General features: G+C 47.6%; 1 protein-coding gene across 1 annotated transcript in view; it reads left to right on the top strand.

The window, feature by feature from the left end:
* Positions 1–11,139: 11,139 nt before the first annotated feature.
* The window catches only part of Ap3b2 (adaptor related protein complex 3 subunit beta 2), a 36,928-nt gene continuing 27,178 nt past the window's right edge, over positions 11,140–20,889 (top strand). The window contains exon 1 of the mRNA XM_004658219.3: positions 11,140–11,317. Coding sequence (XP_004658276.1) covers positions 11,205–11,317 — 113 coding nt within the window. The 5' untranslated portion in view covers positions 11,140–11,204. The remainder of the gene's footprint in view (positions 11,318–20,889) is intronic.

Here is a 20,889-nt window from a genome sequence, read left to right as displayed (position 1 = left end):
AGCAGCCTAGGGGGGAAAAGCCAAAAAAAAAAAAAAACCTCAGCAAAATATACACTTATACTAAAAAGTGAGGTGTATAGGATATTGAAATGGCAGCAGAGAAGTAGGAGAGATCCAGAGCATCCAGAGCCCGCACAGGCCAGCAGAAGCAGCACCAGCAGGTCCGCCAATCATGGCAGTGCACCAGAAAGCCCCCAGGCTCGGCTTGAGCCACAGGAAAGCCAGGTGAGGGGAGCTGCCACTCACACACCAGAGCTCTCCGCAAACTCAAGAAATGTGAAGGGAGAGCGGCAGTGAACAACGGAGGAGCAGATCACAAGGTCGAAGAACACGTGGACCAGCAAGAGAACTAGAGCAGCATCGGCAGCCTCCCCTCCCCCACCGCCAGTGCCCAGCTCCAGCGAACAGAGCAGCGGTCCAGGGACCTGGCTATGCCAACTTGAACCGACAGTGGGACCCAAGCAGGAGCAGGGGTAACTGGGATTACACCAGGGAAGGGTCTCACCTGGTCACAAGCTGACTTGGAACCCTCAACAGATCAGAAATCTTAACCTCCTTGTTGTCAGGATTAAGGGTGTGAGTAGGGCACCACACACCCTAAGGGACAGTTAGAGGATCTGGTTGTCATAATTCCTACTCATGGATAAATACTCTGAGAGTCTTGACAGCCACACCTAACCCCTTAAGCTCCTACCCTGAAGTTATACAACATCAGATTGTCTGATACATCTAATAATACCCAGGTAACTAGAAAATCCAATCATTAAATAATCTAGGATGCAAAAATATACATAATAACACAAGAAACACCAAAAATCAAGACAATATAAATCCACCAAAAAGTATTAATACATCAGAAATGACCTCCAGTGAGAACGAGTTAGAGGAAATGCCTGAGAAAGATTTCAAAAGAATGATTATAAATACGTTCAAAGAAGTCAAAGAAGAAATCAAAGAGGATATCAAAGGAATCAAAGAAAACATAGGACACCAATTTAATGAAATAAAGAGATCAATACTAGACATAAATAAGGGAATAGAAATAATAAAGAAAAATCAGTCAGAATTACTAGCAATGAAGAACACAGTTAATGAAATAAAAAAAACTCTGGGGCTGGAGAGATGGCTTAGCAGTTAAGCGCTCGCCTGTGAAGCCTAAGGACCCCGGTTCGAGGCTCGGTTCCCCAGGTCCCACGTTAGCCAGATGCACAAGGGGGCGCACGCATCTGGAGTTCGTTTGCAGTGGCTGGAAGCCCTGGCTCACCCATTCTCTCTCTCTCCCTCTATCTGTCTTTCTCTCTGTGTCTGTCGCTCTCAAATTAATAAATAAAAATGAACAAAAAATATTAAAAAAAAAACTCTGTAGAAAATCTCATCAGTAGAATGGATAAAGGAGAGGACAGAATATCAGAAAAAGAGGAACCCTTCTACACTGTTGGGAATGCAATCTGGTCCAGCCATTGTGGAAATCAGTGTGGAGGTTCCTAAGACAGCTAAAAATTGATCTACCATATGATCCAGCTATAGCATTCCTAGGCATATATCCTAGGGACTCATCCCATTTCCTTAGAAGTACATGCTCAACCATATTTATTGCTGCTCAATTTATAATAGCTGGGAAATGGAACCAGCCTAGATGTCCCTCAACTGATGAGTGGATAATGAAGACATGGCACATTTATACAATGGAGTTCCACTCAGCAGTAAAGAAAAATGAAATTATGAAATTTGCAGGAAAATGGATGGATCTGGAAAGGATTGTACTAAGTGAGGTAACCCAGGCCCAGAAAGCAAAGCGCTGCAAGTTCTCCCTTATATGTGGATCCTAGCTACAGATGATTTGGCTTCTGTGTGAGAAGGAAAAAGCTCAGTAGCAGAAGCCAGTAAGCTAAAAAGGAGATATAAAGGGAAGTGAAAGGAAGGGAGGAGGGTACTTAATAGGTTGGTATTGTATATATGTAAGTAGAAGAATAGATTAATGGGTGTGAAAAGGCCCAAAGTGAGGTAAGGGGAAGAGATTGAGTAAAGGAAAGGTGGAGGGACGGCTAATCAAAATCTAAGAGGATGCAAATAAATCATATGGAATCCTCTGGTTTCAGACAATGGAACACTTAGGAGCCATAGATCACTGTTAGAAAATTTTCAGTGCCAGGGATGGGATACCTCCAGGGAGTTGTTGGCCAGGGAGGTCCCGGATGCCCCCAAAACATTATAGGCCATTACCAAAGCTCTTGGTTTCCCACCAGGAATTGGTGATAAGACCCTATTGCTGAAGACTCCACATAATTGGGCTGCAAGGCCACTGAGAAATCCTGCTGGAACTGAGCTGATAACCTCCTCCATGTAGACCAGCTGACAGAAAGATGGAAGAAGCCATTCTACATATAGTTCAATGGGAGAAAGACATACCACCAGTGAAGATACTCAACAGTGGGCAGTGAAAGCCTTATAATTGGCAAGCCAGCCCAAATGAGCCAACAGGTGCAATAGTGGCACATCTGTCATGGTGGAAAGCAACTACCCTCCAATTGGACTGGAGGCCCACTCCATGGGGGGGAATACATCCCTGATACTGAAAACTTAAAACAGGGGTAGTCATGAGTCCTAGGGGTGTAACATCTGCTGATGTCTGGAAAAATTTATATACTATGCTTATCAAACTGCCCAGTAAACACTTCTCTTAATATTTATACCCTTATATTAACGCTACTCTCACTTTGGGTAGAGAATCTTCTCTTTTCAGATGGCAGTGACCTTGGGATGACTCAGAAAGTATCATGGCACTGGAAAGAAGTGACTGGAGTACTGAGTAACATCTCGATCACACCTTCCAAGGCTCAGGGTCTAATGTGGAAGAGGTGGCAGAAAGAATGTAAGAGCCAAAGGAAGGGTAGGACTCTTTACAATATGCTCCCTCCAGATATAAAATGGCCTGGATTTCCATGACCTCATAGTGCCTGACACTACTTACACAAGACCATCATAAGAGGAGGAAAAGATCATGACATAATAAAACATGACAAAATAAAAGAGAGACTGAGATGGGGAGGGGATATGATGGAGAATGGAATTTCAAAGGGGAAAGTGGGAGGGCATTACATGGGGTATTTTTTATAATCATGGAAAATGTTAATAATAATTGAGGGAAAAAAATATAATTCAAGGGGCTGGAGAGATTGCTTAGTGGTTAAGGCACTTGCCTGTGAAGCTTAAGGACCCAGGTTCAATTCCCCAGTACCCATGTAAGGCAGATGCACATGGTGACACATGCATCTGGCATTCATTTGCACAGGCTAGAAGCCCTGATGCTTTCTATATGCATAGATCTTGCTCCCTCAAAAGTCATGTTATTAAGTGGCAATTTTAATACCAGGGTGGGCCACTTCTCTAGGAGTTGTTGGTTAAGGAGGCCTCTGAGCCCTGCCAAACAATATATGCTATTACTGTTGCTCTTGGTTTCCCAGTAGAAGTAGATGGTAAAATCCTATTGATGAAGTCACCACATGATTTGGTTTCAAGACCTAGAGAAACCAAGCTGTAAGCTTCCTCCCTGCTGGCTAGCTTTAATAGTGCCAGAAGGTGCTATGCAGGCTGCTGGGGAAAATTGTCACTAACAGTCTTACTCAGCTGTTGACTCTACATGCTACACTACTATAGCAATCACCTTCTCACTGCTGGGACAAAACAATAGAACAACCAGAAACAGTTTATGGAAAGAAAAGTTTTGTTTCTGGCTTAGTTTTGAGGGCAAGCTTCATAATGACATGGCAGGGACAAGCAGGTGAGCGTCACATCATCTATCAACATGGAGGAGGTATCAAGTGTGAGCTCTGAATACTCAGTGGAAGTGGACTAATGAACTTCGAGGCCCACCCCCAGTGGCATACCTTCTCCAGCCAGGCTCGGCCTCCCTAAGGCTCTACAAGCTGGGGATTAAGTATGATGCTAAATCAAAATACATGAGCTGGGCATGGTGGTGCATGCCTTTGATCCCAGCACTTGGGAGGCAGAGGTAGAAGGATAGCTCTGAGTACAAGGCCACTCTGAGACTACAATAGTGAATTCCAGGTCAGCCTGGGCTAGAGTGAAACCCTACTTCAACAAAAGGACCATAAGCAAAAGAACGTTAAAATAGAATTCTATGTCCAACAGGATAGGGTGATTGAAAAGAAAAGTGTTTTCAGATAAAAAGAAAACTGAGAATGCATCATCAGTGGGTTTGTACCACATGAAATGCTGAAAGGAATTTTTATTCTATAAGAAAACAGTATCAGAGTTTCAAAAGTGCCAAAAGAGGACCAGAAATAATTAAGTATCTGGGTAAATGCAAAAGACTTTTTTTCCTTCTCTCTAAAACAAATAGGACTGTTTTAAGCAACACATAACAATGTTTTGCCTGGACTACAGAATGAGTTCCTGGTAAGCATGGGCTAAGGTGAGACCTCAAAAAAGTTAGAAAGCAAGATTAAACTACATTTTATTACAAGAAATGTCCTTTAAATACAATGGTATAAAGCCTTGTGCTGTGTTATATACCTATAATCCCAGATTCTCAAGAGGCTGAGGTAGGAGGATCATTTGAGCCCATGGGTTCTAGACTAGCCTAGGAAGTGAGGTCCCATCTCAAAGCCAATTATAAAGACTTAAACAGATTGGAAGTAAAGTGTAATAAAGAAAGTAAATGAATGAAAAAGATATAGTTGCAATTAGTAAGACTTCAAAGCAAGCATTGGCAGAGAGGAGGAACATTCATGAGAAAATGTCATCAGAAAGATATGACAGTCATAAAATATTTCTACATATAAAAGAGTTTCAAAATCCACTGAGCAAAATTTGATGGCATTAAAGGGAGAAATAGACAAGTCCACAACTATAGTTGGAAGTTTTAATACTCTTCTCTTAACTGACAGGAAGCTGCATAAAAACTAAAGCCAATGCAGTCAAGGTGCCACCCACCTTGACCTCATCCAGGTCCTGAGTGCAAACTACCGCGTTTGCTCGCGTGTAAAGTATGTCCGCCAGTACAGAGCATGAAGTAAACCTCAACACATTCACAGGGATTGGATTCCCACTCTTGTTTTCTGATCACAGGAGAATGCCAGGCACTAGTGAAAGGCACTGAGCTGGTGTTGAGAGCAAGTACAAATGGCAGGGCTAGAATAGCGCCAGACACTTGGAGAAGGGGGGAGAGGGCTCCATTTAACCCACGTGGACCCCAGCTTCAGGCCCTGGCTTCTTGCCTGTCCCTAGGGCTACAAGAGGAGGGAGTGAACTCTTTTGCTGCTACTGCTGTCAGACTGGCTTGGGCAGTGATGCTCAATATAAGTCCTCAGGACTTCCTGCTTGGCCTTTTATATGCCAGAGCCATGAGTGATTTGTTCTTTGCTTTGGCCACAGAGGACGATCATCTTACCAGGTGTGGAGTGTGGTCATTACAAGGTAAGCTGCTTGGGCTTGGGGGGAGAGGGTGGCAGATTCAGGTGGGATCATGGGGTGAGAAGGAAAAGGGACTGAAGGACTAGGGGAAGAAGGAAGGGCCCAGCCGGCGGGCTGCTTCCTCTGCACCAGTAGAGGACTCCAACCTTGTTCTGGCTGAAGGTGGCTGGTGGGGGTGCGGCAGGCTCAAAATCAAGTCACAGGGGTTTCTCCCTCCCCCCACCCACTGCTTTCTTCTCCTGACAGCCATAGCCAGTGTGAGAGGAGGGAGGGCACAGGTCCCTGAGCAAGGATCCCCAGTGGGGTGGGTACTGTTGTTAGGCCCTGTTCCCTAGGTTTGGTTTGCTCTGTTCTGTGGGTGTCCATGGCTTCAGGGTGTTGCTTCTTAGCATGTCTAAATAAAAGCCAAATGGAAAGGTGGCCCCTTCTTCCAGTCAGAAAGAAAGCAGAGCTGGTACTTCCTGATGGCTGGGTCTGGGGGAGGGGATCCCCAAATGACAGCAGCATGTGAAATACAGTCCTATACCGTGGTTAAGGACCCAGGAGCTAGAGCTAAACCGCCATACTTGAAACTTTGTTCTTCCACTTCCTAGTTGCCATCTTAGCAACCTCCCCAAGCTTGCTTCCCCCATCTATAATGATTGGACTGGAGAGATGGCTTAGCGGTTAAGGCACTTGCCTACATAGCCTAAGGACCCAGGCTTGATTCCTCAGTAAAGCCAGGTGAACAGAGTGATGCATGCATCTGGAGTTCATTTGCAGTGGCGACAACGGTGTCTCCGTGATGTTGGAGGGCTAACAGAGCTTAGCTTTTAGCAATTGTGATTATAGTTGGAGCACCACCACCTGTGGGCCTGGATCCACATCTAAAGGGGCATCTTGTCACCCAGACCCCGACTCAAAGCCAGGGGCCCAGCTGACAGTAGTCAAAGTGCCTCAGCCATCACGGGTACTTTCCCAGGAAGAGTCTGGGCCTTTCCATCTGAGTGATTCCCTTTGAGCTGTGGGGCAGGGGTCACAGGGAGGCCATCAGCCTCTGGAGACCCATTGTTCTTCTCCTCTGAACTGAGAAAGATGTGTCCTTCCCAACCCCTCCTCTTGGCATCCAAATCTGCATGCTCAGGAGCCAGCCAGACCCAGGCTGCCCTCTTGCCTTCTCCAGCTCACAAAGAGCTCTCAGTACAGCACAGTCGTTGTGTGGTGCTCAACCCTACTGCCTCCAATGCACAGACGGGGAAGTGGAGGCCTTGAGGGAGGAACCAACTTGCTAAAAAGTTTTATTTATTTGTGAGGAGAGAGAGGGTGGGAGAGGGAAAGGACATGCCAGGGCTTCTTGCAGCTGCAAATGAACTCTACATACGTGTACCACTTCTTGCATCTGGCTTCATGTGGGTAGTAGGGAATCAAACCAGGGTCATTCAGCTTTGCAAGCAAGCACCTTTAACCACTGAGTCATCTCCCCCAGCCCCAGAACTTTTTGATGTCCCATATAGAGAGGTGATGGAGCCATGACTAGGTCTCTCAGTCCGTGACTAGCAATCTAGTGCAGACTTACGGGCACAACCTTGTCCCAACACACAGTGGCAGGCTGGGGGAGGGCCACGTGGTGATGACAGGTTTTTCTCTCCCTAGATGAGCTTCACTTCCCAGGTAATTGGAGTAGAAGTCCTTCGGCTCATCTTACCTCCTCCGCAGCCTGGGTGCCTGCTGCCTCAACAGGGGCCAGGAGGATTGTTAACTCTCTTCCAGAGATGTGACTTCTGCTTGACTCAGTGGGTATGGGACAAGAGGGAAGCAGGAAGTAAGGTGCCTTTCCTACCTGATGGATGGTAGAGAGCATGACCCAAGATCAAAGGGCTGTTCATGATGGTGATCTCTCTGTGGTCTAATGAGGATGTAAGATGTGTAAAGTGGGCCTAGGGTGACCAACTTTTCAACTTTTCCTGGTTTCTGGAGATGCATGTCTTTCAATTTTAAAACATGTAAAGTTTAGTCGGGTGTGGTGGCGCATGCCCTTAATCCCAGTTCTTGGGAGGCAGAGGTAGTTGGATTGCCATGAGTTTGAGGACACCCTGAGACTACATAGTGAATTCCAGGTCAGCCTGAGCTACAGTGAGACCCTACCTTGAAAAACTAAAAAAGTAAAGTCTTAGACAGGCTAGTATGAGATGGTCACCCAAGTCTTCCATAGTATCCAGTCAAAAAATCAAACTCAGGACTGGGGAGATGGCTTAGCAGGTAAAGCACTTCGATTCCCCAGGACCCATGTAAGCCAAACACACAAGGTGGTACAAGCATCTGAAGTTCATTTGCAGTGGCTAGAGGCCCTGGCATGCCTATTCCCTCCCCCCTTCTGCCTCTCTCTCAAGTAAATAAATAAAAATAAAATAATCAAACTCAGTCAGCAATAAGCAGAGAATATTATGGACTAGGGATTAGGAGGGAAAAGGAGAATGAATCAAGATTGAGAGACAAGTGAGGTATAGTGGCACATGCCCTTTAATCCCAGCACTCAAGAAGCAGAGGTAGGAGGACCAATGAGAGTTCCAGGTCAGCCTGGGCCAGAGTGAGATCCTACCTCAAAAAATAAAAAATAAAAAAGCGCAGTCCTTGGGATGCCAACACAGGAGAATCACAAATTCAAACCTGAGCTACCTAGCAAGATCCTGTCTCAAACAACAAACAAACAAAATGAAAATGAGGCTGGGTGTGGTGGCTCACACCTTTAGTCCCAGAACTCAGGGAGGCAGAGGTAGGAAGATCACTGTGAGTTTGAGACCACATAGTGAATTCCAGGTCGGCCTGGACTAGAGCAAGACCCTATCTCTCTACCTCAAAAAAAAAAAAAAAAAAAATTAAAAAAGAGGAAAACACAGAAAGCTACACAGTGGCTGTCATTCCACAATGTGGTCTTGGGCATCTCCTCATTTCTATCTGTATCTCAGCTCTTCCCACCTACGTCACGACTGCTGGAGTCCACCTTCTCTCTTTGCCACAAATATGCCTAGAGACCTGGTTTAGTGGGTCACTTGCTGCTCCCAAGTCCTTTATCAGTGCCTCAATAGGCCCTACCATGCCTTTTTCTCCAGGCTGTGAGACCAAAAGCTTAAACATACTATAGGCAATGGGATCCAAATACCCTAAACCTTGTTCCAGTAAAGACGGGAGAAACTTAAACTAGCTTTTGCACTTCTGAGTACAGGAAAAACACATGACTGATGTTTAGTACAAGGGGCACAGGGTAGAGTCAGGTAGAACTCCTTAGCCTTGAGCTCCTGGAAAAGTTAGATGAATCTCAATCTCCTTATCCCAAAATAGGGATAGTCTTCCTATACAACAGAACTGTGCATTGCTGACGAAGTTGGACTTGGGAAGGGCCTGCCCTGGGTCCAGATCTCACCCAGGCTTTTCTATTTCTTCAGGTCTACTGCTCAAACAAGGTACCAGCACACACCCAGAGCTCTGTGTTGCTTCTAAGCCTGCTGAGAAAGGAGATCTTGGAGCAGGGAGAGGGGAAGAGAAAAGAATGACTGGATTTTGAGATGAGAAGCTAACTATACGTGGGGAGAAGGTTCCAACTGCTGGACACTATGGGGTCCTCAAGAGTGGCTCAGGGCTGAGTATATCTGTGACTTTAAGGCTTCCGAATCCCTTAAGGACAGGGAGGGGGTACATATGGAGCAGTAAAGTCATTCTGCCTGAGATGCAGCCCTGAGCCGGGTCTTCTGCTTTCTGGTCAGTGGCCTCTATTCTGACTCGTGCACACAACTCTGCCATCCGCTCCCATTCTCCTCCTAGGTCATTCAGGGGGCAGCCAGTACCCTTAATTTCTTCCTCTCCGAAGTGTACCTGGCTCAGAACTTTGAGGTGGTGGAGTTGGAAGCAGATGAGCCCAAGCCCGGAGACCTCTTCCTCTTCAAGTTACTGTCCCCCCAAGCAAAGTGGTGTGGGGCCCACGTGGGCGTTTACTGCGGCGATGGCGAGATCATCCACTTTGAGGGTGAGCGAATGAAGCTTGCCCAGGCCAACTTGCCTCACCCACGAGCGAATGTAGTCCTGGGTTGGAGGTGCAGGTCCTCGAGGATGGAGGGGTGGACACTTGGAGCTGAGGAATTACGGGTGTGGGGTTAACTGGGCACAGGCCCTCACTCAGCTGGCTCTGATTTGTGTCCTGTCGGCGACCCTCACCCCACCCCACACACCACAGGCAAGGTTCCAGGCCATCACGGACCGCAAATGTTTCTGAAGCCCTTGGAAGGCGTGGTATCCAAACAGAGCCAGCGCTCGCTGCAGCGCTCGCGCCCCCTCTGGCGCGTGCTGCGCCGGCGAGGCGGCGTCGACCCCACTGTCCTGGCGCGGCGCGTACGAGAAGCGATGGACGCCGATCCGCCTCTCTACCACCCGGTGCGCAGCAACTGCGTGCACTTCGCTCTGCACCTGCTGGGCATAGATTCGGTGAGGGCTGCCCAGAGCAAAACGCTCCTATTCAAACGCGCTCCTGCCCTCCCTACTTAAGCCACCTTCCTCCAAACTCAAGGTCTTCTTTGGCAGCCCCAAAGGCCCTAGAACTAAGCAGGTTTGCATGACTTGTTGAAACCCTTTTGGGCCCACGTCGTACTCAGGCCCAAATTCACAGGTCCTAGTCATTTCAATCTGCCAATCTTCAAGCCAGGCGCGATTCCAGACTTCCCACGCTGGTCCAGCCACATCATTTCCCTTTCTCACAAGAGAAACTTGTGGGGGCCAAACTACACCTCTCTGGGCCCCACTCATTTTCAACCAGCTCTCCAATTCCAATTAGATCCTAATCTACAGGTCAAGACTCAGCTCTCAGGAACTCTTCCATTCTCTAAGCTCACCCAAGCGACCACAGACAGCCAACCCGATGCCCAACACCTGGCCAGGGTAGCTGCAAGCTCACTGTCCCCAGCATGACTCCCTCCTTTCTGATCCCAGACCCTTCCTTGGATCACATGATCCAGGAGACCGGGTGGTTACACCAGACCCTAACCTAGTCTGTTCCTTCTCCCTTCCTAGGTGTCAATGGACGTGGACCAAACCCTGTACCAAATGTGACCTTGAGCCCTCTTAGATGGGCCAGATGGGATTTCAGAAAGCACCATTAAAGTACTTCCAAAATATCATTAGAATGTTCGTTGTTCTCTCTACTCCATCTTCCATCTCTCTAACCCCCCACCCCACCCCCCAGGCTGCCTTCTAAGGGTTCCCCAGTGCTCCCAGGCCAATTCTAGGTCCTCCGACATGATGTCTACTTAACAGGCAGGCCTCAGATTGTGTAGAAAAGGAAGTAGGAAAGGCACCCTCCGGAGTGGGAGTGTTCTAGCTCTGTGGACCCTCCCCGGAGGTCGTGTGCCTGCGGGTGCAGCCTGCTTTTCAGCACCCTGCTCCCTCCACTGCAGGAGTGTGGGAGCCGCCCCTACAGATCGGTGGGGGGTGGGTGCCCAGGAGGGAGTCCGTGGTGGGGATGACGGGCGTTCCATCCTCAGGCTAGCAGCCGCTCGGCTGGTGTGGGAGGGGGAGGGGGAAATGCCGAGGGCGCGGGGGCGGGGCATCGCGGTCGCCCCTCCCCGGCCCCGGCCGCCGCTCTCCGCAGGCGCCGGCTCCTTTAAGAACCTCGGCTAGCGGCTCTGATTGACGGCCGAGCCCGCGCGCAGCCGCCGCCGCCGCCGCGCAGATTGCCGTGCCGCAGCGCCGGGCCCGCACGCCTTTCCTCGGTGGCCCTCCGCTCCCCGGCGCAGCTCCTCCCCATGTCGGTGGCTCCGGCCTACAGCGAAGACAAGGGCGGTTCGGCCGGCCCCGGGGAGCCCGAGTATGGCCACGACCCGGCGAGCGGAGGCATCTTCTCCTCCGACTACAAACGGTGAGCGAAGGCCGGGGCGCGGCACCATGGACAGCGCCCCGACCGCCGCGCGGGCCTGGGGGGACCCCCGGGGATGTGTGGGGGATGGGCTGCCCGGCCCCGGTGTTTTTCCTGCCTTCCAGGAGAAACCAAAACGCCCCCCCCCCAAAAAAAAAAAAAAGTGGAGGAGGGGTGGTCTGTGTCCAAGAACTTGAGTTTGAGCCTGGGGCCTCCCTCGGGGAGGCCGCCCAGCATGTAGACTAGACACTGACTCTTGCCAACAAATTCATTCCCCCCCCCCACTGCCCTGTGAGTCAACCTTACTTGGATATGGTTCTTCAGCACCCTCACCTTGGACTCGTTCATTCGTTCATAAATTCAGCAACAAGCATTTGTTAGAAAGGACTACTGTGTCGGGGCCTGCGATAGTCACACAATAGAGCCGTAGAGCAGGAGGTGACTGTCCTTGCTCTCACATTGCTCCAGAGGGGAGCACAGGTGAAGCAGTCAGTGACGATTCAGTGTAAGAGGTGGGGGAGCAAAGTGTGGGGCTGTTGCCTACAGGGAGGAAGGCTGCTTGCACAGAGATTGAAGTGTGGGCCACTGCTGCTGCTCTTGGCCTGCTGTGAAGAGTGCATTCTTCCTTGCTTGCTTGCTAGCTAGCTCTAATTCGACTTCTGTCTGATTGCTCTGAAAAATAAAAATAAAATAAAAAATAAAATAATGATTGGGGTATGATTACGAAGAACAGCCAGGTCAAAGATGCTGTTGGCGATAGAACTGTGTGATCACAATCATTGTACAGGTCACACTAGTGACCAGAAATGAGCATGGAGGCAGCTGAGGGTTGTCAGCCGGTGCCAGATTTTCAGTTTACTTGGGTCACCGGTTGGGTGGTGGAGAAGAGGTTGAAAGTGAGCTGGCTTGATTGACCAAGAGATAGGGGAAAGAGGCACTGGAGCCAACTGGTAGGACTTGAGGACTTCTGGTGGTTTTGAATAGAATAGATGGCCCCCTATATATTCAGTTGCTTATTTGTTTGTAGTCTGCAGCCACCTAGCTGGAGGCAATGTCACTGGGTGGATCTTAAGGTGGGGTGGTGGGTTTTAGATTTCAATCTAAAGATATGCAAAGTGTGCCTAGCTGGAAGCTGCTGTGCTGTGTGGCGTTTTGGCTTTGGGCTTGAACTTCTGTCTCTCTGCTTGGTCCTGTGAAGGCAGGCCAGCTTCTTCTGCCATTTATGGAACTTCCCCTGGATCTGTAAGCTTCAATAAATCCCTTCCTCCATAACTGTGCCTGGTCTGGAAGTTTATCTCAGCGAACCTGAATCTGTCTGCTACAATGACCTTACCAAAGCTTCTTAAATTTTGGGTTCTGAGTCCATAAAGGTCCTAGTAACTCGATGTGGGGGTGGGGGAGTCACAAAAATGTATCAGCAATAAAATGTTTCTGGGTTGGAGGGATGGACTAGCAGTTTAAGGCGCTTGCTTGTGAAGCCTAAAGACCCAGGTTCAATTCCCCAGTACCCACATAAACCAGATGCACAGGTGGCGCCTGAGTCTGGAGTTTGTTTGCAGTGGCTAGCGACCCTGACATGCCCATTCTCTCTCTATCTGCCTCTCTCACTCTTTTTTTTTTTAAATTTTTATTTATTTATTTGAGAGCGACAGACACAGAGAGAAAGACAGATAGAGGGAGAGAGAAAGAATGGGCGCGCCAGGGCTTCCAGCCTCTGCAAACGAACTCCAGACACGTGCGCCCCTTGTGCATCTGGCTAACATGGGACCTGGGGAACTGAGCCTCGAACGGGGTCCTTAGGCTTCACAGGCAAGCGCTTAACCACTAAGCCATCTCTCCAGCCCTCACTCTTAAATAAGTAAACAAATTAAATACTTTTAAAAAATGTGTCTGAATGCATAGGGACCAAAAATTAGCTAAAAACAAACGTGTGATGAGTGTAAAGTGCTCCTAGCAGCTGACTCAATGTTGCGTCCTGAAACTTCACAGCAGCTTTGCTTCTGAAAAGCATGACATGCCCACTCTGCACCATGCATGCTGACTCACCAAGCACTGCCAATGAACTGCCTGAAACAACGTCAGTTCAGGTCCTACATTATAGTGTTACAAAGTATAGTGCTTTGAACTGTACATAAGTTTTCTGCTCTTTCCCCTCCCTCCAGTGATTCTCCAGACTATGCCACCGTACAGGACTGAGGTTACACATGTGACCACATCCAGCTGTTTTTATGTCAGTTCTGGAGATTCAAAATCTGGTGGTCTCAGGCCCTCATGCTTATGTGGGGAGCGTACCTAACTGCTTGCTGAGTGTGTCTCTGTTTGTGTTATGGTTTGAATAAAATGTGCCCCATAGGCTCATGTGTTTCTTAAAAATATTTTTATCTATTCGAGAGAGAGAGAACGGGCAAGCCGGGGCCTCTAACCACTGCAAACGAACTCCAGATGCATGTACCATCTTGCGCATCTTGCTTACATGGGTCCTGGGGAATTGAACCTAGGTTCTTTGGCTTTGCAGGCAAGTGCCTTAACCTTTAAGCCATCTCTTCAGCCCCAGGATCATGTGTTTTGAATGCTTGGTCTCCAGATCATGGCAATTTGGGAAGGAGGCAGAGTCCTGCTGGAGGAGGAATGTCACTGAGGGTGGACCTTGAGGTGTATTAGTCCAGCCTACTGGTTGTTTGGAGCTAGCTTGCTTAGACTCCTTCCTTCCCACTGATGTGGAGATGTGACCCAGGCTTCCTGTTCAGGCCTTCTATGCTTTCCCCCCTGATGAAACTTCCCCTTAAGACTATAAGGTGAAATAAATCCTTCCCATAAGCTACTTCTGGTTGGGTGTTTTGTCCCAGCAATGAGAAGGTAACTGTAACTGTGTGTGTGCATGTGTGTAGAGTATATATGTGGTGTGTGTTTGATGTGTGGTATATGCATGTGTGTACAGATGTGCATGCCCATGCATATGCATGTGGAGGCCAGAGGAGAATATCAGTTTCCTTCTCTTACCAATCCACACATTGTTTAAGACAAGGTCTCTCCCTCAACTCTATCAGTTAGCGGAGTTATAGATGTGTGTGGCCAAACCCAGATTTTTGTTTGTTTGTTTGTTTTCTTGAGGTAGGGTTTCACTGTAGTCCAGGCTGACCTGGAATTTACTCTGTATTCTCAGGGTGGCCTCGAACTCACGGCGATCCTCTCCAACCTCTGCCTCCCGAGTGCCAAACCCAGATTTTTATGTGGGTTTATAATGGGATTCCAGGCAACAGGGAAATTCTTTCCCTGGCTCAAGAATCTCAAACTTTAGATCCTTGTCCATTACAACAAAGAATTGAGGAAACAGATTCTGAAAAGGTTAAATTATAAGATTTCTTTGAGAAAATTGGTACCTAGGGAAAGGCTGGAATGGTGAAGATTTCTAGGGAAATAAAAAAAGGGCAAGAGCTTAAAGGAAAACACACACACACACACACACACAGGAGGTAGAGCAAAAGGATATAAGCCTTTCTCATTTCACATTAGGAGAAAAGATAAGGTCAGTTAGAAAGGGCCCCATAGCTAACAAGAGAGTTAATGAAAAGAAGCCCCCCAAGGGCTGAGATGGGAGAGGGCTTACCAGAATCAGGGATCTTGAGTTTCAGGTGGCAGGAGAGATGAACAGCTAAGAGGGCCTTGCCCACCAGTAAGCCCCTCTTATATCTTATAGGCAGAGGTAGGAGGATCACTGTTAAAGACCAGCCTGGGACTACACAGTGAGTGCCAGGTTAGCCTGAGCTAGAGTGAGACCCTACCTTGAAAAAACCACAAAAAAGTTATTTTTTTTTCAAAAAAGTTATTTTAAAATAATTTTCTTTATGATTTATTATTAGCTAATGGTTGATTTGAATACCTATTTTATATACCTATATACCTGGAGTCATATAAAAATTTCTTGAGTAGAAAGGAGTGATAAATGGAAAGTTTAAGAAGTCTTGGCCTAGATTAGGGCAGGAGATGAGGACTTAAGGACTACTTAGGTAGAAGCATGATTTATGATTTGATATGGGAGGAAGGGTAAGAAAGAGTGACTAGGAGAAGTTGAGGATGGTACTCAGGGTTCTGGCTCCTGCAACGTATAAATGGCTCTATTTAGTACAACTAGAAGTAAAAATGTTACAAGCAATTTGTAGAAACTAATGGCAATCTCTACTTTGAACATGCTGGGATGGTAGACTCTGAAAACTGTTCAAGTCTAGCATCTAGCTGAATGTTAGGATTTAGGTTCCAGGGTTATGGTTAGAGAGATGAGGAGATTGTTCTCATATGTTTTAATTAAAGGCACAGAAGGCAAAAAGGTAACAGGACCCAGTCTGACCCTAACCACCATTAGGGCTGACCAGAGGAGAGCAGGACTGTTTTAAGGACTGAGAAAAAAAAATGAACCTAGGGCTGGAGAGATTGCTTAATGGTTAAAGTGCTTGCCTGCAAAGCCAAAGGTCCCAGGTTTGATTCCCCAGGACCCACATAAGCCAGATGCACAAGGTGGCTCGTGCATTTGGAGTTCCTTTGCAGCAGCTGTAAACCCTGGCATGCCCATATATTCTCTCTCTCCCCAACCTCTTTCTCTTTCCCTCTCAAATAAATAAATAAAAATAAAATATTTAAAAAAATGAACCACAAGGCAGGAAGAAAATAAAATGCATTCAGGTATTGTAGCTCATACTTATAATCCCAGGGCTCAAGACTAAGGCAGGAGCATTGTTATTAGTTCAAGACTTGCCTGAGCTATATAGTGAGCTCAAGACCAGACCCTGTCTCAAAAAAAAAAAAAAAAAAAAAAAGCAGCAATTTCAGGGAAAGAGTAGACAGTTTATCAATACCCATTAAGGTCAAGTCAAGCAAGAAAATAAATTTGAGACAACTGGCTGACAAAGTCAACTTCTCATTCTACTTGGCATGGAATGGGACAGAAGGGCCAAGAATGTGAGAGCTGTGGAAGGGTGGACTGGGCCTGGCAGGGAGGAGACAGGTCCGAGAAAGCTGACGGAAAGGAAGTCATCAAGGAAATATGCATTAGTTACTTTTGCTTTTTATTTATTTATTTGAGAGAGAGAGAAGGGAGCGGGGTGCACCAGGACCTCTAGCTGCTGCACACGAACTCCAGACACATGCCATGCGCTACCTTGTGCATCTGGCTTACATGGGCCCTGGGGAAATGAACCTGGGTCCTTTGGCTTTGCAGGCAACCACCTTAACAGCTAAGCCATTTCTCCAGCCTTATTAGTTACTTTTCTTACTGCTGCCATCAAGTACCTGATAAAAGCAACTGAAGGAAGGTTTGTTGGACTCACAGTTTGAGCGGAGAGTCCATCAAGATGGGAGATGTCCCGCAGCAGGTGCACAAGGAGATGGTCTTATTGCATCTGCAGTCTTGAGGCAGAGGGATGAATGCAAGTGCTCCACTTGCTTTCTCTTTTTCATTCAGTCCAGGACCTTTGCCCATGAAATAGTGCCACCCACACTTAGGGTGGTCTTCCCACCTAAACTCCCTCACAGGCAAGCTCAGAGGTTTATTCCTAGGTGACTCTAGATCCCATCAAATTGACAATCAAGATTAACTATCACAGTTGGGCATCTGGGCATGGTGGCACACTCTTTTAATTCCAGCACTCAGGAGGCAGAGGTAGGAGGATCGCTGAGTTTGAGGCCACCCTGAGACTGTATAGTGAATTCCAGATCAGTCTGGGCTAGAGCAAGAGCCTACCTTAAAAAAATAAATAAAAGTTTAATTATCACAAACTTACTCAGGAAGGGCCTGTGAGGATTAAAAGACTGAGCTAAATGAGTGAGAATGTGTGAGATTTCTGGGGAGAAGCAGTTCTGAAAAAACCTAGGGTCTGCTTGTAGCTATTGTATTGGAGGAGAAACAGCCATTCCTCCCTTGTCTCCTGCCCAGAAACTAGGGTGGGCTTAGTCTTCCAGCCTAGTCCCTACCTTGTCCCTCCTGTGGCCTTGTCTCTGAGGAAGAAACCAGAGCCTCTTTCCTGGGCAGTGTCTGGTTACTGAGTTTCGGGGCGGGTCATCTGGTGACAATGACAGGCAGTCACAGCTCACTGGCAAGCTCAGTCCTCTCCCAGAGCTGGACCTGATGCCCAATGCAGCGATTCCTACAACTCCCAGGGGCCATGGTGAGGCCAGGGGCGAGAGGGGCCGATCAGGAGGCTGCCAGTCCTGTGCTAGGCCCGGAAGGTGGGCCCCCACCCTGGTACCAGGCCCTGAAGCCTGAGGAACTACGATGGCTGCAGGCTCCTGAGGAAGACACAGCCCAAGAAGCATCTCTGGAAGGACTTTGCCCAGAGACTGGACAAGGCCAGAACCAGAGCCAGCCACTAAGGTAAAGAGGGACCCCCAGGACTCTCCTCCCCTCAGATAGCCATAAAGCCCATAGAATGGGTGGCTGCCACTGTTAGCCTAGTCCCTTCAAGTCTTAGCTCCTTGGTGGAGGAGCAATGGGCTGCCAGTTACAATCCAAGCTTAGTGGAGAGAGATCACAGAACACGTACAGGGCGGAGAGTATGTATTGGGGACATAAGGAGCTTAACTCACTGGAGGCTCTAAAGGAAGGAGGACAGTTAAATAGTCAAAGATTTTGGTTCTACCTTGACCCACTGTCTTCCTCAGGCCCTGGCTGGAGTGGGTTCAGGGATAAGATGTGGCGACAGGATAAAGCACAAACCATGTTTGACCATCTTCTCCCTGGCTAGTGGACTGGAACCTGGGTGGTAAGGGGAGGGAGGGCTGTAAGGCATTAGAGAAATGAATGCGTCTGGCCCCAGTGCCATATATTACCCCCTGGAGAACTCCAGCTATGGCCAGGAGAGTCCTCAGGCCAGATCAGGGGGCAGGTCAGAGTGAGGCTGTGTAAGGGGATCCACCTGTGGGAGATGAATGTTTCATGGCCTCAGGTGTTGCTGTCCCTTTCTCTGTCTCTGCCCCTTGGGAACTGAGGTAGGTGGGAGTAAGGGAAATGAGGAGGAAGAGGGACAAAGGCCATCTTACCCCAGGAGGCCTTGTCTGGGTCAGTGGACATCTGATGCTCAATCCTGCCTGCTCGGCTTGATACCCGCCACTCCCTCCCTTCTGTTGGGCCTGAAATGTTTGCTCCAGATTGACTGGGTGGAATGCCCAGGGGTGTGTGAATTTGACAGAGGCCTGTGGCATTTGTAGGTGTGGCAAGGACACCCAGGTATGAGAGCCTCACCTCTAGAGAACACCCAGAGTTAAAGGAGACTGACCCCACTCTGTCCATCCCACTGTAGGCCAGTGAAGACCCTCCCTCCCCACCCATGAGGCCTCAGAAGAATGTCAGAGGAGCCCTAAGGCTGGAAGTCATTCATCTTACAGGCCTAAATTTACCCTCACCTATATTGAATAGGAGGAGTTTGCCAGCCACTTTGGTAATTGAGACTGGAGTAGCCAACTTTTGTCAAAGTTGTATTGTACTAGATATGGCTATGGTGTAAATGACTGTGGGGGCACATGTGGGATGCCTGTGTCTGTACAGGGCATGCATATCTATATAGGAAGGTGCTGGGTAATGTGGAGAGGCCTTTTATAGTATGTATTTGTGGGTATGTAGGTGAAGTGTGTCTAGGCAGGTTGTTACATGTGGAAGCTGGCTGTATGTTTGTTTATTTATTTGAGATAGGGACTCACTCTAATGCAGGCTGACTTGGAATTTCCTATGTTGTCTTAGGGTGGCATTGAACTCATGGCAATCCTCCCACCTCTGCTTCCCGAGTGCTGGGATTAAAGGTGTGTGCTTCTCTGGGGTTGTGGATATGGGTCTGTGGTGTTTCATGTATATGGGCATGCATGGGCTTCTTGCCAGTACAAGAAAACATGTGCTGCTTTGTGCATCTGGCTTTACCTGGGAAATGGAGACTTGAACCAGCCTAAAGACTCCACAAGCAAATGCCTTTAACTGCTGAGCCATCTGCCCAGCCCCGTTTTTGTTTTTTTTAGGTAGGGTTTCACTCTAGCCCAGGCTGACTCTGTCCTACCTCTGCCTGCCACCTGAGTGTTAGAGACGTGCACCACCATGCTTGGCTCCTTTTATTTAACCTCAGACCTTGTGCAAGCTAAGCTAGCAGTCTACTACTGAGCTGTACTCAGCTATTTTCTTTGTTGTTTTGAGGTAGGATCTCACTGTAGCCCAGGCTAATCTGGAACTCACTCTGTAGCCCAGGCTGGCCTCAAACTAATGATTCTCCTACCTCAGCCTCCTGTGTGCTGCAATTAAAATTGTGAGCCACCATACCTGGCTATTTTCTTTTTAAAAAAATATATTTCTTTGAATGTGTGTGTGCGTGTGTGTGCGCACATGTGTGTGTATGGGCATGCCAGGGTCTCTTGTCACTGCAAACAAATGCCTGTCCAGCTTTCCTGGGTGGCTAGGAAACTGAATATGGGCTGGCAGGTTTTCCAAAAAGTGCCTTTAACCAGTGAGCCATCTCCCCAGTCCATTTATTCCCTTGAATTAATTTTTATAAAATCAACATTAAAAAAAAGTGAAACTAGCCATCTTGTTACTGGTGACTTTATAACCTTGAAAATAAGATTTCTTCTTTCTGTATTTAAAAATAATTTATAGGGGCTGGAGGGAAGCTTAACAGTTAAGGCGTTTTTCTGCAAAGCCAAAAAACCCAGGTTCAATTCCCCAGGATCCATGTTAGCCAGATGCACAAGGGGGCGCACGTATCTGAAGTCATTTGCAGTGGCTGGAGCCCTGGTGTGCCCATTCTCTCTCTCTCTCTCTTTCTCCCTCTCAAATAAATAAATAAATAAATAAACCATCTTGAAAATAATTTATTGAGGGCTAGAGAGGTGGCTCAGTGGTTAATATATTTGCCTGCAAAACTTAAGGACCCAGGTTCAATTCCCCAGTATCCGTTATAAAGCCAGTTGCACAAGGTAGTGCATGCATCTGGAGTTCTTTTGCAGTGACTAGAGGCCCTGGTATACCCACTCTCTCTCTCTCTCTCTCTCTCTAACTCTTTCTCTCTCTTACACTCGTTCAAATAAATAAAATGATTTAAAAATTTTATTAAACAAGTGTGAGATTTATTTTGGTATGAAATAGGTATACAGGTTATTGCTTTGCAGTCTAACATTTTTCCCATAGCATTTATTTGATGGAAAATAGATTCTTTCTCTCATTGATGAGCTATTTGTCCAAATGTTTTAACTTAGAACTTTTTTTTTTATTCTGAGGTAGGGTCTTATTCTAGCCCGCTGACCTGGAATTCACTATGTAGTCTCAGGGTGGCCTTGAACTCATGGTGATCCTCCTACCTCTGCCTCCTGAGTGCTGAGGTTAAAGGCGTGTGCCACCATGCCCAGCTCAACTTAGATCTTTTGATGAAGCTTCTCCCCATGACCTTTGATTTTTATTATTAACTTGGTTTCATATTGCTTTTATCACTTTCATGCTCCTTTTATTGTTGTTCTCTGTCCCCTCCTCTCCCTATACACACAGGGTCTCACTCTAACCCAAGCTGTCCTGGAGCTCACTCTGTAGCCCAAGCTGGCCTCCATAAAGGTTG

This window comes from Jaculus jaculus, chromosome 3, assembly GCF_020740685.1.
Source record: "Jaculus jaculus isolate mJacJac1 chromosome 3, mJacJac1.mat.Y.cur, whole genome shotgun sequence".
NCBI lineage: Eukaryota > Metazoa > Chordata > Mammalia > Rodentia > Dipodidae > Jaculus > Jaculus jaculus.
This window is presented reverse-complemented; position numbering and strand designations above follow the sequence as displayed.